Raw genomic sequence first — 23,216 nt, forward strand, 5'->3', positions numbered from 1 at the left:
TATTTGGTTAGTCTTTCTTGCCTCTCCAGATGCTTGAGTACCTTATTAATAGAGTAATAGGAGGTATACCATTATATTTCAGGCTTGTATTCTATTAGTATGTTCCCTAAATCCTTTAGAAAATTCAATTTGTTCTCTAGGGAGTAGATATTACTATATGATAAGACAATAGTCATATCAGGCTAGATTTCTCTTTAGGATGCTGTTTATAAACCCAGGTGACTTTTTTATACATACAGTTGTTAAATACTGTTCTTAAATACTGTTCTCAAATACTGTTAGGACTGGGTGCTGGTGGCTCAGGCTTTTAATCCTAGCTACTCAGAGGCTGAGAACTGTGGATCACAGTTCAAAGCCAGCCCATGCAGGCAAGTCCAGTGAGACTCTTATCTCTAATTAATCACCAGAAAACCAGAAGTGGTACTATGGCTTAAAGTGGTAGAGCGCTAGCTTTGAGCTAAAGAGCTCAGGGACCATGCCCAGGCCCTGAGTTCAAGCCACACAACCACAAAAATAATACTCTGTTAGAATTTGCCAATAATAATGACAATAACAACAAAATCAACAACAAAACAGCATCAATATTCTCAGCTGAATCTGGTGGCTTATGCCTGTAATTCTAGCACTCAGGACACAAAGGCAGGAGGATCATGAGTTCAAGGCCAGCTTGGTTATGTAGTGACTTTCCAGGCCAGTTTGAACAACAGTGACAAACTGATTCAAAAAAACAAAAAGAGCAGGGCACCAATGGCTTATACTTGTAATCCTAGCTACTCAGGAAGCTGAGATCTAAGGATCATGGTTCAAAGCCACCTTGGGCAGGAAAGCCTAGGAGACTTACCTCCAAATCTCAGTTTGAAAGCAACTTGGCTTTGACCATAGTTGCATGTGTCAGTGTTAGTGGTTATGTTGCACAGTTAACATACATATCTTTCTTCATCCACAGTGAATCTCACTGGTAGAAATCTAGGGGTTCCTATTCCCCCTGCTATTCCCCACATCACTCCCCTGCTATGTGAATGTTCCAAATATTCTCCCTCATGCACCAGTATACATGTAGGATATGACAATATGTTCTACTTTACTAACTGGCTGCTTTGGTCCTCCAGATCCAGAAGCTGGAATCATCATTGGAGCCTTGGTTGGTGCCCTGGTAGGTGCAGCCATTATTATCTTTGCCGTGTACTTTGCAAAAAGCAAGGCAAAGGCAAAGCAAAGGAAGAGGGACTCCAGCACCACCACAGAACTGGAGTAAGTCCTTTACTTCAATTCACACATCATTTTGAGAATGAAAAAATTTCTTAGGTATATTTCTTTAGTCAGAAATACCTCAATATTTCTTTTAGCATAAGATATTCAAATGTTTTTCTGGTCTCTCACTTGATTTATTCAAAGAATGATGTTGGCTACCATTTACTAAATCTATTGTGCCAGATTCTTCTGTAAGCACTTCATATTTATCAACTCATTTAATCATCACAACAACATTTTTAGATTCCCCCACAGTTTTATGATATAATGTTAACATACAGTAATAAATGTAATTTTGAATACTTTTATGGAACTAGAGGCCCAAAGTGATAGAGTTCACAAAAATCAGAATGTGTCTAGGCCCACAGCCTATGTTCTTAATCACTCTCCTGTTTCTTGTGTAGTGTAGGCCATATACATTCATTTGTCAATGCTTCCATCCACAACATTAAGATTCCATTCCACTCCATTCAAAATGTCTATCATCAGAATACAAACAACAGCAGATGCTAGCTTGGATGATGGGGAAAAGGAAGCCTATCAAACTGCTGATGGTAATGTAAACTAGTGTAACCACCAAGGAAGGCAGTTAGGATATTCCTCAAAAAACATAGAACTACCTTATGATTCAGTGATACCACTCTTGGGCATTTCTCCAAAAGATTATAAGCCAGGATGCAATAAAGACTTTTGCACACACATGTTCATTGCTCCATTATTCACAATAGCTATGTTATGGAAATAGCCCAGATGCCCTATAGTAGATGAGTGGATTAATAAAATGTCACATACACATACACACACACACACACACACACACACACACACAATGTAATTTTACTAATCTATCAGAAAGAATAATGAGAATAATCAGAAAAAATCAGAGAATAATCAGAAAGAATAAATAACATGGTTCTGGATGGAAGAACATGGAAAAATTATGTTAAGTGAATGAAGTAAGTCTGAGAGAGACAAAAGGCTCATGTTTCTCTCATACATAGGAGTTTGATCTGTTATAAATGTATATGAAAACATATACAGGTTCATGGGTACACACACACACACACACACACACACACACACACACACAAACACTAACATTTTGACCAAGGTATGGTATATGCAGGGGGGTATTGTAATGGTGTAACTCTTTTGAACAACTAACACAGTTTAACAAAGTGAATATGAGGAAGCTCAAATATGTGTTGTATAGGGAAGGTTAAGGGATGAGAGGGCAGATGAATGGAGAGAGGAATGGTGGGTAAATTCAGTCATAATATTCAATGTATGTATGTGAGAATGAAGTTAGCGTTTTCTTGTTCTTGTCTGGGTCTGCTTTCTTGTAGGCCAATGACAAACATAAACCAAACCAGAGAGGTTGAAGGAATGCCAACTGAAGACGCTGCCAAGATAGAAGCATCTCTGCCACCCTCCATTCATGTGGTTGACCCTAATACTGTCCTGGAACCAATTTCTGAGCCTAAATCACAGCTGGATGCCACCCCTGATCCTTTCCTAGAGCCAGAGCCTATGTCAGAGGTTGAGATTCAGGTAGAGCCAGTGCCTGAGTCCGAGCCTGTGGCAGAGCCAGAGCCAGAGCCAGAGCCAGAGCCAGAGCCTGAGGTTACAGTGGAACACCCGGGTGATGAGGAAAAGGAAATGGTTAAGATATAAACTTGACCCCTATATGCAGAATTATCACCAAGGATCCCATTACTGGTGTTTGGAATTCAGTTGACCTAATGAGCTTCCATCCCCTCCTTCAATTCTGACTAACCCTCTTCTAACAAGGTGCTCGGGCTTAACATAAATCCAAAACAAATGGGTTAATGCTCACTGCTAACTAAATGCGAGGGTTCCTGCATTATCAGAACAGAATACTAAAGAATGTAGGGAAAGTGATTCCTAACTCAGTTAAAAGGCTTTTGCAACAACTCTAGTTATATTGCAGAAAATCTTATTTTCTATTTGTTTTTCCTCTACTCGTCATTATGGTCACTTACACATGTAGCAAATTGACATAAACTCTATAGCATTTCTAGGATAAGTTGTCAGGCCTCTCTGTTCACTTTTATACTTTCCACTAAGAAAACAGTTCAATAGCATTAGTTCATAGATTAGGGAAAAAAATTTCTCCAAAACAACAGAGGAGAAAATATAAGGGTATGTATTATTTGGAACATAATCTTTGAGGTCAAGCTTTTCAATTTATCATGTTAAATTTCCCAAAAGTTACCCTGGTGTCAAAGTGTTATATTTTGATTACAACTCAGTTGTTTTAAATAGTAAAGAGTGATTTATTAGCAAAGCAAAAGTATCTCTCAGTGAGCGAGGGAGGCAATTGGATAAGGACATTGTATGGAAACTGTCAGGACTTTGGTTCTTTTCAATAGGGTTGGGTTACTGGGTAGTGTGAAACTGAGTCCCTCCTCTTGTGGTGTCTTTTCACGTGGTTCATCCAATGTAAAATGGTTGTCCATGTGTGCAAAAGCACTTGATTCTCTTTGCTCTTCACAGTTCATTTTGACATGGGGAGAGGGCTCTATAAGGATGATAAAGAATTATTATGCACTGGTCCAGAACATGGGCCATCTGGGGGCAACTCAATTCTTAGATACCAAATAAAATATAGGCAAACAATTTTAAATGTAATCTTCCTTTGGTAAATATAAAGTGTTTGTATGATAGCTGGATGTGCTATTTAGCTTTGAATAAGCCAAGATGTACTACCATAGTGTCTGATGCTAAGGGGCAGATTAAGAAGAGTGTTAATAAATAAATGATTAGATGGCTTTTAGATAATTTCAACTAATTCTTCAAGTAATCTCTTTTACTGTTCATATAGCCTGCATGAATAAGATGCATAGCATTCTTGTATAAATGCTAAATATTACCTAAAATGCATTAATCTCAGTTTTTATCTGCTGAAAAGCATTTTCATATTTGACTAATATCCTACCTAGGAGAAATTTATAAGTAGACTTACTTTTTTACTTATGTAACCAATCATACATTTTAAGGCTCAATAAAAATGCATTTTAATGACTCCTAAGATAAAATCTTTTAACAAATTTTAACATGTAATTTATGCAGTATAAAGTGTACCCACTTTAAGTGTACAATTTAAAGTTTTGACAGTTTTGCACACCCATGAAGCCAACATACTCATCTAGACATAAACCATATCCATCAGCCTGAAATGAGCTTCTGTAAAATCTCATTGTGCATGGACCTAGACAACCATCAATATGTTCTCCATCACTAGAAATTAGTTTTGCCTTTCCCTGGCATTTATTCTTTTTTTTGTCTTTTCTTTTTTGGTACTGGGGATTGAACCCAGGACGTTGCACTTGCTAGGCAAGCGCTTTGCCACTGAGCTACATCCGAGCCCCCTGGCATTTATTCTAATGGGACATAGAGTATTATACTTTTTGTCTTTTCCTTCTGAGCTAGATGCTTTTCAAAGAAGATAATGAACCTCTAATATATCACATACAGTTTTTCATGTAGAGAGTTTTTTCTATAGATCATATTTATATGGCACTTGAGATACTCTTTGTAGGTTCTAAGGTGAAAGGAAATTAATGTTAATTACATGTCTAAGCAAGCTTTTACTTTGGTATTTTTCTCTGGTGTGTTAAATTTCTGCCAAACTCAGGGATTTTTGGAGCATTCATTCAGAGATGAAATACTATGATAATATAGTGTCTGATGGCTACAGGAAACAAAATGAAAAGGGTCTTAACAATGACCTAATACTTTGAGATTGAAAATTAAAGCCCATTAGTATAAAAATCTCAATTACTAAAATGCCCAGGGCTGGGAAGGTGGCTCAGTGGTAGAGCACATGCCTTGCATGCATGAGGCCCTGGGTTCGATTCCTCAGCACCACATAAGCAAAAAGGAAAAAGCCGGAAGTGGCGCTGTGGCTCAAGTGGTAGAGTGCTAGCCTTGAGCTGAAGAGCTGAGGGACAGCATCCAAGCCCAGAGTTCAGGCCCCACGACCGGACCCAAAACAAACAAACAAACAATAAAATGCCCAAGTAGCTGAAATTCATTTTCCCTTCCACTTTTATGATGGAGGAATGTCACAAGAAAATGCAGTGACATGATAAAGTCATTAAACATATCCCCCAAATTCTGGGGTGTCAGTGCTGGAAAAAAGGCTCTACTAGAGCTTTAAAGAGTACTGACCTTCCTTATTAACACTATCTTGTTCAAAATACTGTGGGATAGTGGGATCAGTACTTAGCTATTGAGGTCGCAGATCACTCTGAGAATCTGTTGAAAACGCTGGATCTCCTCACCATTTAAAAATGCTTTATACATAAATTAGTGTCACATATAGTTTTAGATGACTTATATACTTCTTGAACCCAAGATTAAGAATAATGACCTAGCTATGTGCTGGTGGCTCATGCCTGTAATCCTAGAAACTCAAGAAGTTGAAATTAGAGGATGAAGGTTTGAAGCCAGTCTGCGCTGGAAAGTCCGTAAGACTCTTATCTCCAATCAACTAGTAAAAATCCAGAAGCAGAAAGGTGGCTCCAGTAATAGAGCACCAGCCTTGAATGAAGAAAGCAAAGGGATAGCACCCAGGGCCTGAGTTCAAGATCCATTACTGGGCAAAAAAGAATAGTGACTTAGGTTAAAACACAGAAGACACATTTACAAATTTCTGGATGACTGCTCCTTATGTGGGAGAGGGGGGTGGGGAGTTATTATAACAGACCATTGGTAGCTTGAGAGCTAAGCTGAAATCCACATAATGTATTCCACATAATGTATTCCACATGATTCTGTGGATTGGAAGGAATGGGCGTCTGGATTTTAAAATATAGAGTACGTTTTCCTAGGTGGACAAGGTTGGGAAACAAGTGTGTTAATATGAAGTGGTGCCTTTGGATTGTTCCTTTTAGTTCCCTTCCTGGCATTTGTCATAACTTATTCGCCATGTACACAGGATTCTCCCACTACTATTAGCTTATTGACATATTCAGGTCTTCATTCCTCAGGCAAGAAGCTTACCTGACAAGGATTAAAAGCATCAGTTCTAAAAATGTTTATGTAGTCAATCTTAAATTTCATGTTTTCAAAAGTTATTTTAATTACTGGTCATTATGTTTAATGCAAGTTTGTGAGCTCACCTGGATCACCTCAGGGAATGTTTTCAGCATAAAATTCAAATTAAAAAATAAAGAGTCACTTAGACTTCATTAGATGTCTTGACTAATAATCATTTAAGAAGCTTCTCTAAATTTTTTTTTTTGGTCCGGTTGTGGGGCCTGAACTCTGGGCCTGGGCGCTGTCCCTCAGCTCTTCAGCTGAAGGCTAGCGCTCTACCACTTGAGCCACAGTGCCACTTCCGGCTTTTTTCTTTTTGCTTATGTGGTGCCGAGGAATCAAACCCAGGGCCTCATGCATGCAAGGCAGGTGCTCTACCTCTGAGCCACCTTCCCAGCCCAGCTTCTCTAAATTGAGCTCAAATTTACTTACTAATTTCCTGTTGTTCTTTTTTTTTATCGTGAAAATACTGTACAGAGGGGTTACAATTACATGGGCAAGATAATGAGTACATTTCCTATCAAACATTGTAGCCTCCTCCTTTGTTTTCCTGTTGTTCTTTACAATTCAAAAGACTACCATTTTTGAAGATCTTAGTTGCAGTTCAAGCTCTGTTAATAATTTTATTGACTGTAGAGCTACCTCAAACTGAAAAATATGTCTTTACTCAATGTCTAACTGATGGAAAGAAAAATTGGGGGATTCTTCCAATATTTTATTTTTTGAAATACAAATGAAAATACATTTGTTATATTGCCATTGTTTAACAAGCTTAACCTTCTTTTCAATAAAAGGTGATTACATACAGATATTTTTAAATTTTCCTTTAAAAAGTGATACAACTTGTTTCTGGCAAACCAGCTCATTAAAAAGATACATGGGTATACAGGCTATTGTTCCACATTCTTTCAAAACATACCCTCTACAATTTGGTCCATTAAAATATGTAAGTATTCCTCCTGTAACAAAAATAAAGTAAGCTTCATGGGTGAAAATACAGAAATATTTGGCACAGGCCTCTGAGCAAGCTTGAAGACAAGTAAGGATGTTTTAAGGGTGGAACACAGGATGGCCAATTAGAATGCTCTTGGGGTTGTTCTGCTTCACAGAGGGCAAGAAGGTGCTTGGAAGATAACACAAGACTCACAATAGCCAAAAAATGACAGCCATACTCACTCAAAATGACCCAAAATCCAATACGGTATACTATATGACAACAGAACAACCTCAACAGTTATTCAATGCTTGGAAAGCAGGTTCAAAGATTAGAACAAGTACCTCAGCAGGACCAATCCAACATAAGTTTCTAAGATTTTAAAAGTGAGAAACTGTCACTATTCATACATAATACCTTGTGCACAACATTAGGTTCCAGAACAATGGGCATGACAAAACTTACAAAATAAGAATAGATCCAAACTGTTTAACCTTCCACCATTCTCTTAAGTATTAAACCCAAGCCACCCTTTGCCACTTGCAGGGGTGTCTTTTCTTCTTTATTCTCAATGTAAATGCTTGCTCCTTGTGACACCAGCAGTTTTGCTTCTTCCATTCTCTCCTCATCACAGGCTAGGTGTCTGCAATTGAGACCACAAAGACCAATTCATCATAGTATCAGTACTATGGAATGTTAAGATTTCCTTCTAGGTACTCTAATGTGTATATCATCAGGCAGTGGGAGTGCTGGAAACTTATTTAATAAAGGAAGGGAAATCAATTTCTATAAGAAAGACTGCTTATAAGTTGAAATCCACAAAATAGTCTTATTAATTCCCAAATCATTCTCCTAAATAGATGAATGAATCTAAATGCTTCCTTATTTTCTGGGTATTAGTAATCGTTTACTCCAAACACAATATAAAATAATTCAGGGTTATAATTTAGAAAAGCTTCAATTCATTATGTATTACTAGTTTTTTATTGGAACTTAAATTTTAGAAAGGCAATTGAGAAGATTTTATCTTCTTTGATCCAGAAATTTGCCTCATAGTCTATCAAGTTATTATGAAGGAAAGGAAACTAACTTTTGTCAGGGATTTATAGTTTGTCAGTCACAGTATAAGGTACTTTACATACTATTTTAGTTAAATTTCAAAATAATCCGGTGAGGAAGAAATTACTATTGTAATATTACAGATGAAAAAATTAAGTTATTTAACTCCTACATTTGCTGCAGATTATGTTAGTGATGCAGATCACTGGGATGCAGATCTTTCTAGTTACTCAGAACATAGAAAGATTTTTTTAAAAACTAAGAATTACCGAAGCAGTATTTGTATTTTTGTCTTTGCCTAGTGATAATAAGATTTAAACTGAGGGCCTCACGCTTGCTTGGCTATCACTCTACTACCTGTGTGACATACTTCTGACATTGATTTTCACTGGCTAGCACATAGCAACAAAGGTATGATTAAATTATGGCACATTCACAAACTGGAATTGTATATGGTCATTACAAATGTTTTAAAGGTATTTAATGACATTGGAAAATGCCCACGACATGGTTTGAAGTGAGAAGTTATAAAACTATATATACATACAGTAGGACCCCAATCTTGTTAAAATATATGTACGAAGCATACATATTTGCATAGAAAAGACAGGAAGAAACATCCAAATATGTTATCAGTGGTTATTTTTGGGTGGCAAAATTATACACAATTTTTCCTTTTGTCTTTATGCTATGGCATACTTTCACCAATTCTTTGCCATTAACAGTTGTCACATTTATAAGCAGAATAGTAAAAGAAATGATGTGTACAAATGACTTTTAGAGGGCTAATATCAGGTAGAATATGAATGGCTGCTTCTTGTCACTTACAGGGGAGTGTTACCCTCAGTGTCTTGGATGTTTGTGGATGCTTTGTAGTACAGAAGGATATGAATCATCTTCAAGTTACCCTTGGCTGCTGCCCGGTGCATTGCAGTAGCTTCATAATGGTCCTTAGCATCTGGATTCGCTCCACCTTCTAATAACATGACAGCAATCTGAAAGTATAGAAAAGGAAACAGTGCACACATCTGTGGTTGGGAACACATTTAGAACTCAACAAAAGTAGCCCAGACACACCATACCTCATGTCTATTTTTTGAAGCTGCATAATGTAGGGGAGTACAGCCATTCTGATTGATAGCATTCACTTGGGCACCTTTTCCCAGGAGGGCTTTTACAATCTCATCCCGGCCAGCAGAAGCAGCAATATGAAGAGGAGACCAACCTGCCTGTAAAAGAAATGAGTGGTATAATGAGTTATATCAAAGTCAGGGCAAAAAAGCCACAGGGATTAGTGTAACATTTATGCTGGATTTACTGAGTTGTGTGTGAATAATTTTAAAATGTTCCTTGTCTCCCTTACTAAAGACTGCAGAAAATTTGGAAATAAGAATGTATAACACAGAAAAAACTCAGGAGATAGGATTGAGATTCAATGTCAGCTTAGATAAAAGTTAGTGAAACTCTATCTCAAAAAAACAAGCCAGTCAGCTGGGTGCCTGTAATGTTAGCTACTCAGCAGGCTGAGATCTGAGGATTGTGGTTCAAAGACAGCTTGGACAAGAAAATCTGTGAGAGTATTATCTCCAATTAAGCATCCAAAACAGCCCAACCTAGAGCTCTGGCTCAAGTGGTAGAGTGCTAGTTTTGACCAACAAAGCTCAGAAACAGCACCTAGGCCTTGAGGACTGTGGTGGCCCCCCTCTCACCTTTCCCCCTTCCCCCTCCATTCTCCCCCCCACCTCCCCCACACCACCTACAAAGCCCCAGCACTGGCACCAAAACACAAGCCAGCCATGGTGGTGCATGGTTGTAATTCTGCTAATTAGGAGACCTGGTAAAAGGTGTGAGACCCTATATGAAAAACAAACTAAAAGCAAAAGGAGTAAAGTGTTGCTCAAGTGGCCAAGCGCTTGCAGAGCAAATGCAAGGTCCTGATTTCAATGCCTAGTATCACTAAAAATCTCCAATCAACCAACACCCCCCCCAAAAAAAACCCCAACCCACAGTCCTATAGCACCAAGATAATGATATATAAATATAATTCTAATGTGTTTTCTTTCATATAATATTTTAAGCCAGATGTGGGATCAGAAGATATAAAATTCTGTAAACTACATTCTCCACATTTTCCATTTACACTGTGAGAATTTTTCTATGTTATTCTTTGGAACTGTAACTTTATTGTGGCATATTACTTTAAGTGGATTTGCACTCTCTATTCAACCATTCTCTATCAAAACTGTTTTTATTTCTTTTCTATAAGTATTTCAGCAAACATATTTGAAAAGTAATGCTGCCTACAAAAACGTTCTATTCTTATTTATTTTCACAAAACTAATCTCAATATAAACTAACATCATTAGACTAAATCTCTTGGTATAACAAATATCTATGAAGGCTCTCATCTGAGCAATATTCACCAAAAAAATGCCAACACTATAAAAAGTGTTGGTAGTATTTTGGGATTCACAATAGTATGTCCTGTATTTTTACCCTGAATAACAGAATATGATTCATTGTAAAATAACAGTCAGTAGTGTCATGTTTGATCACCAGGACTACACAGTAATTCTAAGGGCTGTAATTTTATTTTGCACCTTAACACTCTTTAGTAAAGACCAGCATGGAATCTGAAGATAATTGGGAATTTATCAATTTGGCCAAGTACTCACATCATCTTTATCATTCACTGGCACTCCAAGTTGCAGCAAGAATTCAACAACTTCTGTATGTCCAGCTGAGCATGCCCAATGCAATGCAGTTCTGCTGTCCTACATGGGAAACAAACTGTGATCAACATTCTTGAAGAGATATAGAAGGCAAAAAAGCAGAATAACATATGGGTGCTGGCAAATCTACAATGTGAACAAAGAAGTGGAGAGCACTGGATCCCCAAGTAGGTAACCTTAGACCACCAAGGTTTCTTTCAGTGGCATGGGGTGAATAACATCAGTGAGTACAAGGAATTTTGGGAAGAACAGTGATGAAAGTATTGATTCCAATGTTTTGACACAAATGTAACTTTGACATTTTACTATTCCATTACTTAAGTACTCATAATCTCCTAGGAATATTATACACTTGTTATCTCATTCAACTTCACCATCCTATACAGTTGCAATTATCCCAATTTTATGAAGACTAATCCTTAGAGTAAGCAGCTTGGGCCAAGGTCACACAACTTATTGAATGTCTAATAGACTCTGAAATGTCCACTACTTAACTAAATAACACATGGACATAGGTGAAAAATGCTAATGAAACGAACTACATTGATATATATATATATATATATAATCATTTAAAGGCACGAACACACACAATTAGAGTACAACAAAACTGCTCTCTTAAAAAATAAGAAATACATGAATCACCATCTCTTTCAGAAAGAGATGGTGATTCATGTATTTCTTATCCCTGTGTAATAGAAAGTGGTTTTTGTTATTGTTTTTTGGAGTGCTGGCAATTGAACCTAGAGGTTCTATATGCTAGGCATTCTCTATTGATTGAGCTATAGGTCCAGCCTAGAAAAGTGGTAATTTATAAACTTTCTTTCAAAAGTCCAAACTCACATAAAATAGACTATGATAAAGACTCACATGTCTATAACCTAGATTTATCAATATATGTCTATCTTTTCACCATCTAATTTTTTTCATTACTGAGGTTTAAAAAGAAATCTAAATAAATATGACTTTTATTCATAAGTACTTCAGCACCTAAAAAAAGATTTCTTTCTTACATAGTTTCAAGACCATTTTTCAATAATAATGTAGGTAAAATATTGGCTAGGTGTGGTACACACCTTCCAGATGTGGGGAGGGTGGTGCAAAGGATCATGAGTTTAGGGACAGTGTGGAGTTTATAGCGGGACCCTGCCTCAAGAAAACCCCCCTAAACAAAATTAACATTAGCTTCTTTACAACATCTCATAGTCTTACTCAGATTTTTTCACTTGTTTCCTGTCCTTTTGTAGCTTTTTAAAATTAGGATCTACACTAAGTCCATAATGGTATTTTGATCCTGAATAGCTCCCCCATTTTTCCTGCCATTGATTTGATTAGAGAACGGTTAAATTTTGAATGGATGTTTATTAAATTATGCCTAATTTTATTACATTAAATTTAAATTGTTAAACATTACCAGACCATAACAACGGTAAAGAACCTAAAGGTGAGGCCTTTTCAGGATGAGTAATAAAGGAAAATTCCAGAAAACAGGAAGTAGTTTCCTGATTTTGAATTATCTTCCAAAGGAAACAAAATGGAAGTATGTAAGTATGGAGCATGTTGCTCATGCTTAGGTCATCTACACATATTTCTTGGCTTACTGAGGGCATTTTCAATTTTCTACACGCATGAGGGTTTTCTTGAGGAGAAACACTTAGAAATGTCCGTTCACTCATCCTCCTTGTTAAATTTTTTTTAGTCGGTCGTGGGGCTTGAACTCTGGGCTTGGACCCTGTCCCTGCACTCTTCAGCTCAAGGCCAGCGCTCTACCACTTGAGCCACAGCGCCACTTCCTCCTTGTTAAAATTTTTACTAATCTCCCCTTCTTTGCAAAATCGTTTCTCACTATCACAATATTTGCAACAGGTCCTCCCATTACATATTCTGAAAGCACCATGTAAATGCCTCTCAAGTGTTTACAATTTGCCAGTCAATGGACATATGTTTTGTGATTATTTTATGAATGTCTGTGTTTCCACTTGATCTTGTCTCTAGCTCCTCGCAAACTGTAAAGCACCGAAGAGGCGATCGTCTCACGTGATTCATCAAACACAATTACTAGCACAGGTAACGACATCCATGGTATCTGAACGTATCACAATAAAAAAGTTTTATGCAAAAAAGGGAGAAAAAATCCATACAAAATGCTTTCCTTTTCGTGAATATCTCCGTCAAAGACTAGACATTACTGAGAATTAGGCTAGCTAGAAATGCCCAAAACTTAGGAAGTAAACACGGGGGAGGGAAGGGGGGAGTCTACAGTGTGTGTGTGTGTGTGTGTGTGTGTGTGTGTGTGTGTGTGTGAGAGAGAGAGAGAGAGAGAGAGAGAGAGAGAGAGAGAGAGATGAGATGAGAGACAGAGACAGATACAGACATGGGGGAGGTGGGAGTCTACAGTGTGTGTATGTGTGTGTGTGAGAGAGAGAGAGAGAGAGAGAGAGAGAGAGAGAGAGAGAGAGAGTTGTGGCTACAGCATCCGGACCGCTGCGAGTCCTGACGTGACCCTGCAGTCTGGATGGGAAGCAAGGGCGGGGATCTGCCCCCTCGCACCAGTGGCCTCGCTTGGGCCGGGCCTGGGAAGCCACGTAGGACTTCGCTGACGCCATCGGCTGCAAACAGGCTGGGGTGGGCTTTACCTGGTCAGTTCTAGTAGCCAAGGACTTATCGAACTGGATGCTCTCCTTTAACTCCTCCAGCTTCCCGTTGTAGGCCAGGTTACACACCGTTAGGTTAGACACACACCCCTCCATTTCGTTTCCCCTAGATGGCTAAGAAACCCCAGTAACGTCTACTTTGCGTGGTTAGCTTCGGTGGCCAATCGAAAGCACGAGCGGTCTACCAATCACCAGCCTTTGTTGTTGCCGTGTTGCTTTTTTCACAGAGTGCCGCTTCCGGGAGCTGCCGTTTGAGGGCAGTTCCGGGACGGGAGAGGGAGGGCGTGTGTGCTCTCCTTTTGGACTCGGCCCCTGGCCAGGAAGAACTACAAGTCCCAGAGGCCCTTGGGAACTCTGTAGTCAAGTTGCCGGTGGAATTGGCCGAGGATGACAGCTGGAGAATGGAGTCAGGTACGGAAGGCGGCTTCTTGTGGAATTGTGTGAAAGAGTGGGGTGGGCGATCGCTGTTGGGCCATTAAGTCGGCCACATATAACAGATTCAAGGGCAAGGAGAGTCATGGAGCCTAAAGGTCTTGTTCCTCGGGGCCCTGACCTGAAGTGGCAGGCGGAAGGGACAACAGTTGTCGCTGAGTACTACCGCCTGAGTCCGAACCAGTGACTGTGGCTACCCTCCCCCTCCTAGCTACTGCCCAGGGAGAGGAAAGAAGTTAGGAATTAGTTATCTCACATCTCAGCAAAGGGGCATCAGAGCACAATTGTGCCACAGCACTGATGGCATATGACACCATAGTAAGATGATGTGCCAGGGTGATGCCAAAGGCTGGGTGTGATGCCCCGGGCGCCACTTGACAGCTAAGGAAACTCAATGCGTCTGTAGCCTGATTACAGCACCACTAAATGAGGGTCATTTTAATAATCTTGTGATCCTGCGGTATGTTGTTGGTACTTTATCATCACTATAAAGACGATGATCGTGAGTCTTTGCTAGAACTATTAAGCTAATAGTGTAGCTTTTATAAAAATGCCAAATAGTGCCAGAGCAGAGAGATGCGAGACTATCTACTTTATCAGGCATATCCACAGGGCATTTTGCCAACATTAGGTAATAATAAGAATACATTCAAGAAAGATGCTATGTTTATGTTTATCATATTATGATGTACAAGAAGGCTTGACAAACGGGTTGTAAAAGCCAGATAGTAAATATTTTCAAACCACAAGGTAAAATCTAGGATATTTTATGTTCTTATATGACAACAGAAACAAGATTCAACAAATGCTTATGGATGAAATTCAAAGTGTAACAATATTTAGTACTTCCCTGGTAAGAGTATTACTAAAGAAAGGAATGGAATTCTTTGTGGGGGGAAGAACGTTTTGCTTAATTATGTCTCAAAATTAGCAATGCCGATCATCAAAATTAATTATTCCTAATGCTCATTTGTTAATTTTCTTTCTGGAAATGTATTTTTACACAGATATACACGGCCAAATACTAATACCAATCCATGAACTTATATTTCTTAAATTCTGCTTTTATTTGATTAAGTTGTTCTTTAAAGAAAATTCAGAATACTTTTTACAGAAAAGTTGCAAAGATAGTACAGAATTTCCATATATACCTCACTCAGGTTCCTCTTCTGTTTTTCTATTTTAACGCTAATACATATATTTTAACATATTAATAATTCACCGAGGACTGCAGATGTAGCTCAGTGGTCAAGTGCTTGTCCGGCATGCGGGAGACTCAGTTCAATCCCCAGCATTACAACCAATAAACAAAAAAAATTTACGTCAGAATGAAACCTCCTTCTGCAACTAACGGGTGCTAATAAAATTGTGGGGTAATTTTACTTTTTTCAAGTGTGTGATTGCATGACTATTCATATATTTACAGAGGGTTGTGGCTATCAGTAGAAATTAGTTTTAAAACATGTGATTTTCAGTTAATCCTCATTCCTAGTCCTAGTCCAGGAAATGACTACCTTACTTTTTGTTTTCATAAATTTCCCTATTCTACACATTTTATGTAAATGAAATCACACAATATGTGGTCTTTTGTGTCTGGCTTCTTTTACTTTAATAATATTTTTGAAGTTAACCAGATTGTAGCAGGTGTACACACACACTTCCTTACTTTCATTGCTGAATAATATTTCGCTTTATGGGCAACATTTTTGTCTGTCTACTTACTAGGTAAAAAAATTTAGGTTGTTTCCAGTTGTTGGCTATTAGGATGAATGCTCCTAGAACATTCATGTGTTAGTCTTTGTATGGACATACGCTTTAATTTCTGTTGAGTAGATACCTAAGATAATTAATAAGTCATAGGAGAAATTTATGTTTAACTTTTCAAGAAACTGCAAAACTTTTCCAAATTGGCAGCACTATTTTTTATTTGCAATAGGAACGTAGGAGGGTTTCAGTTGCTCCACAACCTAAGAAGCATTTGTTGTTAAGTCACTGTTGTTGTTTTGCGTTGCTTTGTTTTTTTTGGGGGGGGATTGTTTTGATTTTTTTTTTGGTCAGTCATGGGGCTTGAACTCTGGGCCTGGGCGCTGTCCCTCAGCTCTTCAGCTCAAGGCGAGCACTCTACCACTTGAGCTACGGCACCACTTCCGGTTGTTTTGATTTTTGAGACAAGGTTTCTGTATGTAGCCCAGGCTGGCCTCAAACACATGATGATCCTATTTCTCCTACCATAGAGCCTCCTGAGTGCTAGGATTACAAATGTATGCCACCACGCCCTCAGCCTTGACTATTTTTTTTTTATTACAGCCATTCTGAGTAGGTGGGAAGAGATATCTCATTGTGGTCAAATTTGTATTTCTTTTATGACTAAGGATGATGAGCATCTTTTCATGTGCGTATTAACCATGTGTATATTTTCTGTAGTGAAGTTTGTCATTTTTCCATTTTAAAATTGAGTTTTATTTAATTGTTAAATTTTAAGAAGTGTTTCTATGTTTTAGATACGAGGCTTTGCCAGGTATGGGATATAAAAATACTTTCCCCTTGTGGACTTCGTTTAAAAAATACAGATCTCGACAGAATGACTTTAAACTTTTGTTTCTCCTGCCTTTATTTCTTGAGTATTGGGATTACAGGTGTGTTCCACCATGTTAGGCCCATTTCCATTTTCGTAACAGTTTCTTTTGAAGTAAAAAGTGTTTTGATTTTGATGTGGTCCAATTAATCAATTGTGTTTCTTGTATGGGCAATTCTTTTAGCATTATGCCTAACAATTGATAGCTTAATCTTAGATTTCAACAATTTTCTTTTAGTGGTTTTATGTCTTATTTCTTTCATTTAATCCTATAATGCATTTTGAGTTAATATTTGTGTACGGTCTTAGTTGAGCTCATTTCTGTTTATATTTTTCCATGTGGATATCCCAATTGTTTTGGCACTTTTGCTGAACCTACTATCCTATTTTTGTCACAGATGATAAACCTATATTGATATTTTACTCTTAACTCTACACCAAATTTATTCTAGCTCCAATTGTTTCTCACAGCCGTATTCCATTCAGTCATTGTTTCTTTAGCATATTTTAGTAGTGACAGTTTCTGAGACGTTTTTTAAAATTTTGATCACATTGATACTTTGAAGCATACTTGTGAGGTATTTTGTAGGGAATTCCTCAACTTCAGTTTGCCTTTTGTGTGTCTGATTTTCATAGTTGTGTTATATCTTTTAGAGGAAGTCTACAGAGATAAAATGTCATTTTCATACACTATCAAGTGTACACATAATTGTCTTTTGGCATTTATGGGTGTTTAAGTTGTCCTTTACTAACTTTTCATTGTTGTGAATATTGCTGCTATAAACATTTGAATAGAAGTTTCTACGCAGGCATATTTTCAATTGTTTTGCATACACATCTAGAAGTAGAATGGCTGGGTCACATTAGAACACTATAGTTAACTTGTTGAGGGAGAGACAGATTGAACTCTAACAAAGTGGCTATACCATTTTATCTTCCCATCAGTAATATAATAGGATTCAATTTCTCTACATCTTTACCAATACTTATTAATAACTTTCTTTTTTTATTATAACAATTGTAGAGGGTATGCAGAATATGCAGATATATCTCATTATTGTTTTATTGTTTGATTTGTCATAGCATAGGAAGCATATAAAACATCTTGCCATTACTCATAATTCAAGCAATATTAGCTATTAAAATAACTTTACTACAGTACAAGCTTCATATATGAATTTATTCTACCTTGTAATTTTAGGTTGAAATAAGTCAGGAACATCATCAAGCCTGCACCAAAACTCAATTTCAAAGCCAATGTTCAATAATATTGGCTAAAGGCAGTTCTTCTTACATTTTAAAATGTAAAAGTCATTCTTGTACAACTAGAGAAGGGATGAGTTTAGCCTTCTGGATGAAATTTGCCAATTACTGAGTAGAGCAAAAGTGCCTTGTATACAGTTCATGTTTGGTAAATGTTTATCTAGTTTATAGAGTTTTTTTAATTGAAGTATAGTATGCTTGTAGTATTGTATTCAAAATGGACTGGATATAGTGACATTTCACCATAATAATACATCAGGGTATTGGATCTGATTGCTAAAAAATCTTATGGATAAAGAGCTCCAAATGTTTCTCCTACTGAGTGATTTGTTTGAATCATGGTTTTTCATAGATGGTATAATGTGCTTTGATTTGATTTGATAGACATGATGGTTAACTTTTAATTCTGAGCCCCCCTCAAGGCTCTGTTTTTGAAAGAGAAAAGATAAATAGATCTTACTGGAGAACACTTTGTCTTTTTTGTTGCTGGCCCCAAGTTGTGAAGGAACAATGTGATTGCTGTTTATGTCCATCAAGGGACAAAAGGGTTTCTGTTAGGGTCTTGGGTGTTGTTAGGGTCTGACTGCTGCTCATTTGATTAAATGCTCCCTATTGCCCCCTTTTTTACTGGTCAGCTAGATTCTAGGTCCTAGAACCAGCCAAATTAACCTTCTAGACATAAAAGATAACTAGCATTTATGCATCACCTGTATTAGATATTGAGCTTAGACCATGTAATCCTTACAACAACCCTAAAAGGTAGGTTAGCCCATATCTTTTTTAAATAAGCAAAAATGCACAGAGAAGTGAAATAACATACCTAGTATAATTTGAGGGTAAAATAGAAAGTCAGTCCTTTACATTTCCACCATTATATCTACTGTAACATATTGCTAAATATTGCTGAAGAGAGGATGATGTGTAAATTCATACCCCATATAATGCCATACTAATTACTGTCAGAGTTCTTTGGGTGGTAATTCTGCCTGATAGTGGGGGAAGTAATACATTTTTCATGCTCTAGAGCACTATGGTTTATGTCCAGAGCCATATGTATCAAGTACTTACAATTTGTTTCAAACTGTTTTAATTTTATATAATTTTAATTATCTTAAATTTAATCAGCTTCATATTGCTAGTGGTCATCATTTTGGACTATGGAAAGAGGTAATTTCCCTTCTTCCTTTCTATCACTAATATCACTAATATGTCACTCAATGTAAGTAGTCTTTCCATAGTACAACTAGGAATGAATATTTTCTATAGTGACAAACAACAAGCAGCCTGGAGCACCATACAATTTGACAAGCAGCCTGGAGCACTATACAATTGCTTGACAGTTACAGGAAAAGGCTCTGTATTAACTAGCATGAAACTCCTTCATTCTAACTGCTGAGTAGGTTGGGCAGTTTGAACAGGTAGCCTGAACATTATTTGCAATTGTTTTTCACTGTTTTTATATTCAATTTATGTGGCTTATTTCCAGAATTTCACAAATTCCAGTGATCTGATTTAAAATGATTTGTTTTTTGGGGGAGGTATATTTTGGCAGTACCAAGGTTTGATTTGGCACACTATTATTTGAGCCAGAATACTACTCAATCTCAATTTTTTTCTAGTTAATTGGAGATGTAATCTCAAGGACTTTATTTTTGCCTTGACTGGCGTCATACGGTGATCCTCCTGAGTAGCTAGAATTACAGGAGAGAACTACCACCAACCAGCTTAAGATGAGATGTTTGAATGTGTGCTCAAATATTTTTAAGTCACAGTTTTTAATGTCCTTGGTGTTGTATGTCACTGGGCTATACAAACCATGCCTATTTAAAATCCATCCTTTTATAAAACTGGAATACTGTCACAGGCTATTACAATAAAACACTTTATTGAATCCCTGAGTTTTAGCTTTCACATTCTTGTTTCTGAATTATTTGCTTTATAAATTGTTTCTTTAGAGCTACTGATGAGTAGTAAAAGATCCACAGGAAGTTGAAAAAAAAGCACAGACTCTATATAATCTTCATTGAGTTCACTTCCATCATTATATATATATATATATATATATATATATATATATAACCTAATTATAATGTAATATCACAATAAAATTAATATTGGAATGTTGAGGTTAGATATACTATTTCTCCCCAAAGGCTCATGAGTTGAAAGTTTAGTCCTTTGGAGTATGGAGAGGTGATTGGATCATAAGGGTGCTAACTTTTTCAGTGAATTAGTCTGTTGACAAGTTCATACAGAATGGGCCTCTTCATTAGGAGGTGAGGCCTAGTTGGATATGCCTATGAAAGGTATGTTTTATCTCTGCCTGGACTATTCCTGTCTCTCTGCTTCCTGGCTGCTATTAAGTAAGCAGCTCCTCCCACCCACCTTGCCCTACCACCATGATGTTTCAAGCACACTCCAGGTCAAAAGCACTGAATCCAACTGACCATGAACTGGATGAAACCTATGCAAATGTTAACTAAAATAAGTCTTCCTTACTTGTTGTTTTTCTCATATATTTGTCACAGAAATGGAATGCTAACACATAGACCATAGTGTGTGAACATTTCTGTATTATTTTGACATGTACAGATTTATTTAACCATCACCACAATCAAGAAAGATTCCATCATTTCCAAAATTTCTCATGTGCTACTTCTTTAGAGTCATACCCATCACCAACTCTCACCATTCAAAACATCTGACAACTACTAATGTTTTTCTCCTTCTACACTTCCAGCTTGTTCCTATGTGAAATATTTTGATATGTAGTCTTTTCATTTTCATTCAGTTCACTGTCTTTTTTACTTTCCCTAAGATTTCCTTTTTGAATAATGGGTTATTAAAAGGTATGTTGCTAGTTAGGATTAATAAGCCTGAGTACCTGACCTTTGGACTTATTTTTCAATACTAGCAAGCCATGTAACTATGGATAGAGTGCTTTTCATCAGTCTAAGTTCTTTGTTCTTTAGTAAATTACTACCTATACCAAAGGCTCTGTTTACTGAATTATTAGAGCCTTACCTGGCTCCTTTATACTATAGTAGAATGGTGTGAGGGACTACATCCCATCTTTCTCTTTATTCATTATCATGAAACTTCCCTAAGAACTAGTTTTAATGACTGAACCTGAGATACTGGCATGACTGCCTAAGGCTGGCAATCTAAACAGACAGCTGCACTAGGCTATGGATGGAGAGTCAAGCTAACCCTAATCCTGACCTTTGCTTCCTCCATGAAGCCTTCTCTGACTGTGTTTACCCATGGTTACCTCCTTTGTCTGGTCTCCTACAATATTTGTTTCTACCATGACATTCATCTTGTTTGACCAACTAGACTAAATCTCAGTTACTTGCCTCTTTTGGGGAAAAATATACTTTTAATAACAAATTGTTTTCCAAAGGAAAACATAATCTTTTAAAAATTAATGTTTATTATTTAATGCTCATTTGTTTTTTATTATTTGCTTTATTTTTATTATAAAGGTGATGTACAGAGGGAGTACAATTACATGAGTCAGGTAATGAGTACATTTCATTTTGTGCAGTGTCTTTTGATCCCTCACTCTTTCCCAGTCCCTTCCACCCATCTCTACCCACAAGTTGTATAGTTCATTTTCATCTGTTTCCAGTGAACTTCACTGCTGCACTTTTTTACCCTTTTCCCTCCAGTTTTGTACCTTCCCTTGACCCTCATGAAGATATACTCATGAATACACCATAAAAAGAATCATTTGTTGTATTACAGGATAACAATGTGTTATAGAATATTGATTTATTATTAGGATAATGATATTCTAAGGCATATGGAAATAGTTCTTTTAGTATTTACTTTTATACTAAGTGGTCCCCAAACATTCTCTCAGTGTGTGTGTGTGTGTGTGTGTGTGTGTGTGTGTGCGCGCACACACACGCACACGCATGTGTGCATAAATCAATATTTTTTTTGTTGGTCGTGGGGGCCGAACTCTGGACCTGGACGCTGTCCTTCAGCTCTTCAGCTCAAGGCTAGTGCTCTGCCACTTGAGCCACAGCGCCACTTCTAGCATTTTTCTGCTTATGTGGTGCTGAGGAATTGAACCCAGGGACTCATGCATGTGAGACAAGCACTCTACCACTGAGCCAACTTCCCAAACCTACATTTGGTTTTAATGGTGTTCTATTTCTTTCCATGTCATTTGAATCTTCTGACTGCTGTAAGACTACTTTTGTAAGATTGTCCCCATAATCTCAGCTAGGTAGGGTTATCAAAGGATGTTTGATGGGACTGGATGGCTGAAGGGACTCCTTCTCCAGAAGATGTGAGGGGTTCAGGATTTACCTTCTCTAGTCCATTTTATGTTCAAGTTTGGTCTAGTTTGGAGAACTTCACTGTGTGTCTAAGATCTAAATCACCAGAAACAGGAGCTACTGGAACCCCTTCAAGCCACATCACCTCAATTTTCCTTCGTTCATGTTCCACTCACACTATCAGGCTTTCCAATTGAAAGTTGCTAGCTGAGGATGCTGGAAAGAACAGTTGGTGACAGGAAGTATTTTGAGGTAACTAGAAAATGTATCACTTCCTGTCTTCAGAGAAACAAACTTGAAAAGGTGACAAAATATGGAATCTTCATTTTGAGGTTCTGGCAAAGAGTATTTAGATTACTGACAAAGAGTTTAGAGTGAGAAGTATTTTTAAATTCCATTATAGGGGTCATGATGAATGGTAGAAGGTAGAACTGGGAGAGACTTTTAGAGGCATGTTTTTAAATCCCTGGAGATTACTTGGGCATTATAGCACTGTATGCTGTGTGGGTGTTGTAGAAGCAGTTCAAAGTTTTTATTGTTTGAACTGAATATTGTGGATACTACATGGCTAAAATGCACTGAAAACACTAAACTGGGAAAGACAAGGAAGGAAGTTATCAATTGTACTTCCTTTTACACATCTATTTTCAGTACATATTATAATGGAATTGTTTCAACTTCTCAGAACTGGTAGAATTTGACTATGCTTTCTTTTTTTTTGGGGGGGGGGGTCCGGTCGTGGGGCCTGAACTCTAGGCCTGGGCGCTGTCCCTCAGCTCTTCAGCTCAAGGCTAGCGCTCTACCACTGGAACCACAGTGCCACTTCCGGCTTTTTTCTTTTTGCTTATGTGGTGCTGGGGAATCGAACCCAGGGCCTCATGCATGCAAGGCAAGCGGTCCACCACTGAGCCACCTTCCCAGCCCGAGACTTTTGGAGATGATTTTTTCTTTTTTTTTTTTTTT

The 23,216-nt window shown here is 37.6% G+C and overlaps 3 protein-coding genes across 4 annotated transcripts in view; 2 read left to right on the plus strand and 1 right to left on the minus strand.

The window, feature by feature from the left end:
• Vsig1 (V-set and immunoglobulin domain containing 1) overlaps positions 1-2,925 on the plus strand; it is a 32,848-nt gene extending 29,923 nt beyond the window's left edge. Inside the window, exons 6-7 of the mRNA XM_013025842.1 lie at positions 1,110-1,251; positions 2,598-2,925. Of these exons, the coding sequence (XP_012881296.1) occupies positions 1,110-1,251; positions 2,598-2,925 (470 nt within the window). The remainder of the gene's footprint in view (positions 1-1,109; positions 1,252-2,597) is intronic.
• Positions 2,926-7,009: 4,084 nt separating this feature from the next.
• On the minus strand, positions 7,010-13,869 carry Psmd10 (proteasome (prosome, macropain) 26S subunit, non-ATPase, 10). 2 transcript variants are annotated; one of them, XM_013025901.1, is made up of 5 exons: positions 13,677-13,869; positions 10,984-11,082; positions 9,391-9,537; positions 9,216-9,303; positions 7,010-7,892 (listed from the first exon to the last, which is right to left on the minus strand). In XM_013025901.1, the coding sequence occupies exons 1-5, from the start codon at positions 13,788-13,790 to the stop codon at positions 7,885-7,887; spliced, it is 456 nt and encodes a 151-aa protein (XP_012881355.1). In that variant the 5' UTR covers positions 13,791-13,869; the 3' UTR covers positions 7,010-7,884. The 2 variants fall into 2 exon arrangements, with proteins under 2 accessions (XP_012881355.1, XP_012881354.1); XM_013025900.1 differs by having other exon boundaries at positions 9,137-9,303; positions 13,677-13,868.
• Positions 13,870-13,967: 98 nt separating this feature from the next.
• Positions 13,968-23,216, plus strand: part of Atg4a (autophagy related 4A, cysteine peptidase) — a 47,959-nt gene continuing 38,710 nt past the window's right edge. The window contains exon 1 of the mRNA XM_013025899.1: positions 13,968-14,105. Coding sequence (XP_012881353.1) covers positions 14,096-14,105 — 10 coding nt within the window. The 5' untranslated portion in view covers positions 13,968-14,095. The remainder of the gene's footprint in view (positions 14,106-23,216) is intronic.

This window comes from Dipodomys ordii, unplaced genomic scaffold (assembly GCF_000151885.1).
Source record: "Dipodomys ordii isolate 6190 unplaced genomic scaffold, Dord_2.0 Scaffold88, whole genome shotgun sequence".
Classification (NCBI taxonomy): Eukaryota; Metazoa; Chordata; class Mammalia; order Rodentia; family Heteromyidae; genus Dipodomys; species Dipodomys ordii.

Coding starts and splice junctions, on each gene's coding strand:
- Psmd10 (XM_013025900.1), bottom strand. CDS start 13,790: ATGGAGGGGTGTGTGTCTAACCTAACGGTGTGTAACCTGGCCTACAAC. Junction 9,538..10,983: donor CAGTGAATGATAAAGATGAT/GTGAGTACTTGG, acceptor TTTCTTTTACAG/GCAGGTTGGTCTCCTCTTCA. Junction 7,893..9,136: donor ACTGAGGGTAACACTCCCCT/GTAAGTGACAAG, acceptor TCTCAATTGCAG/ACACCTAGCCTGTGATGAGG.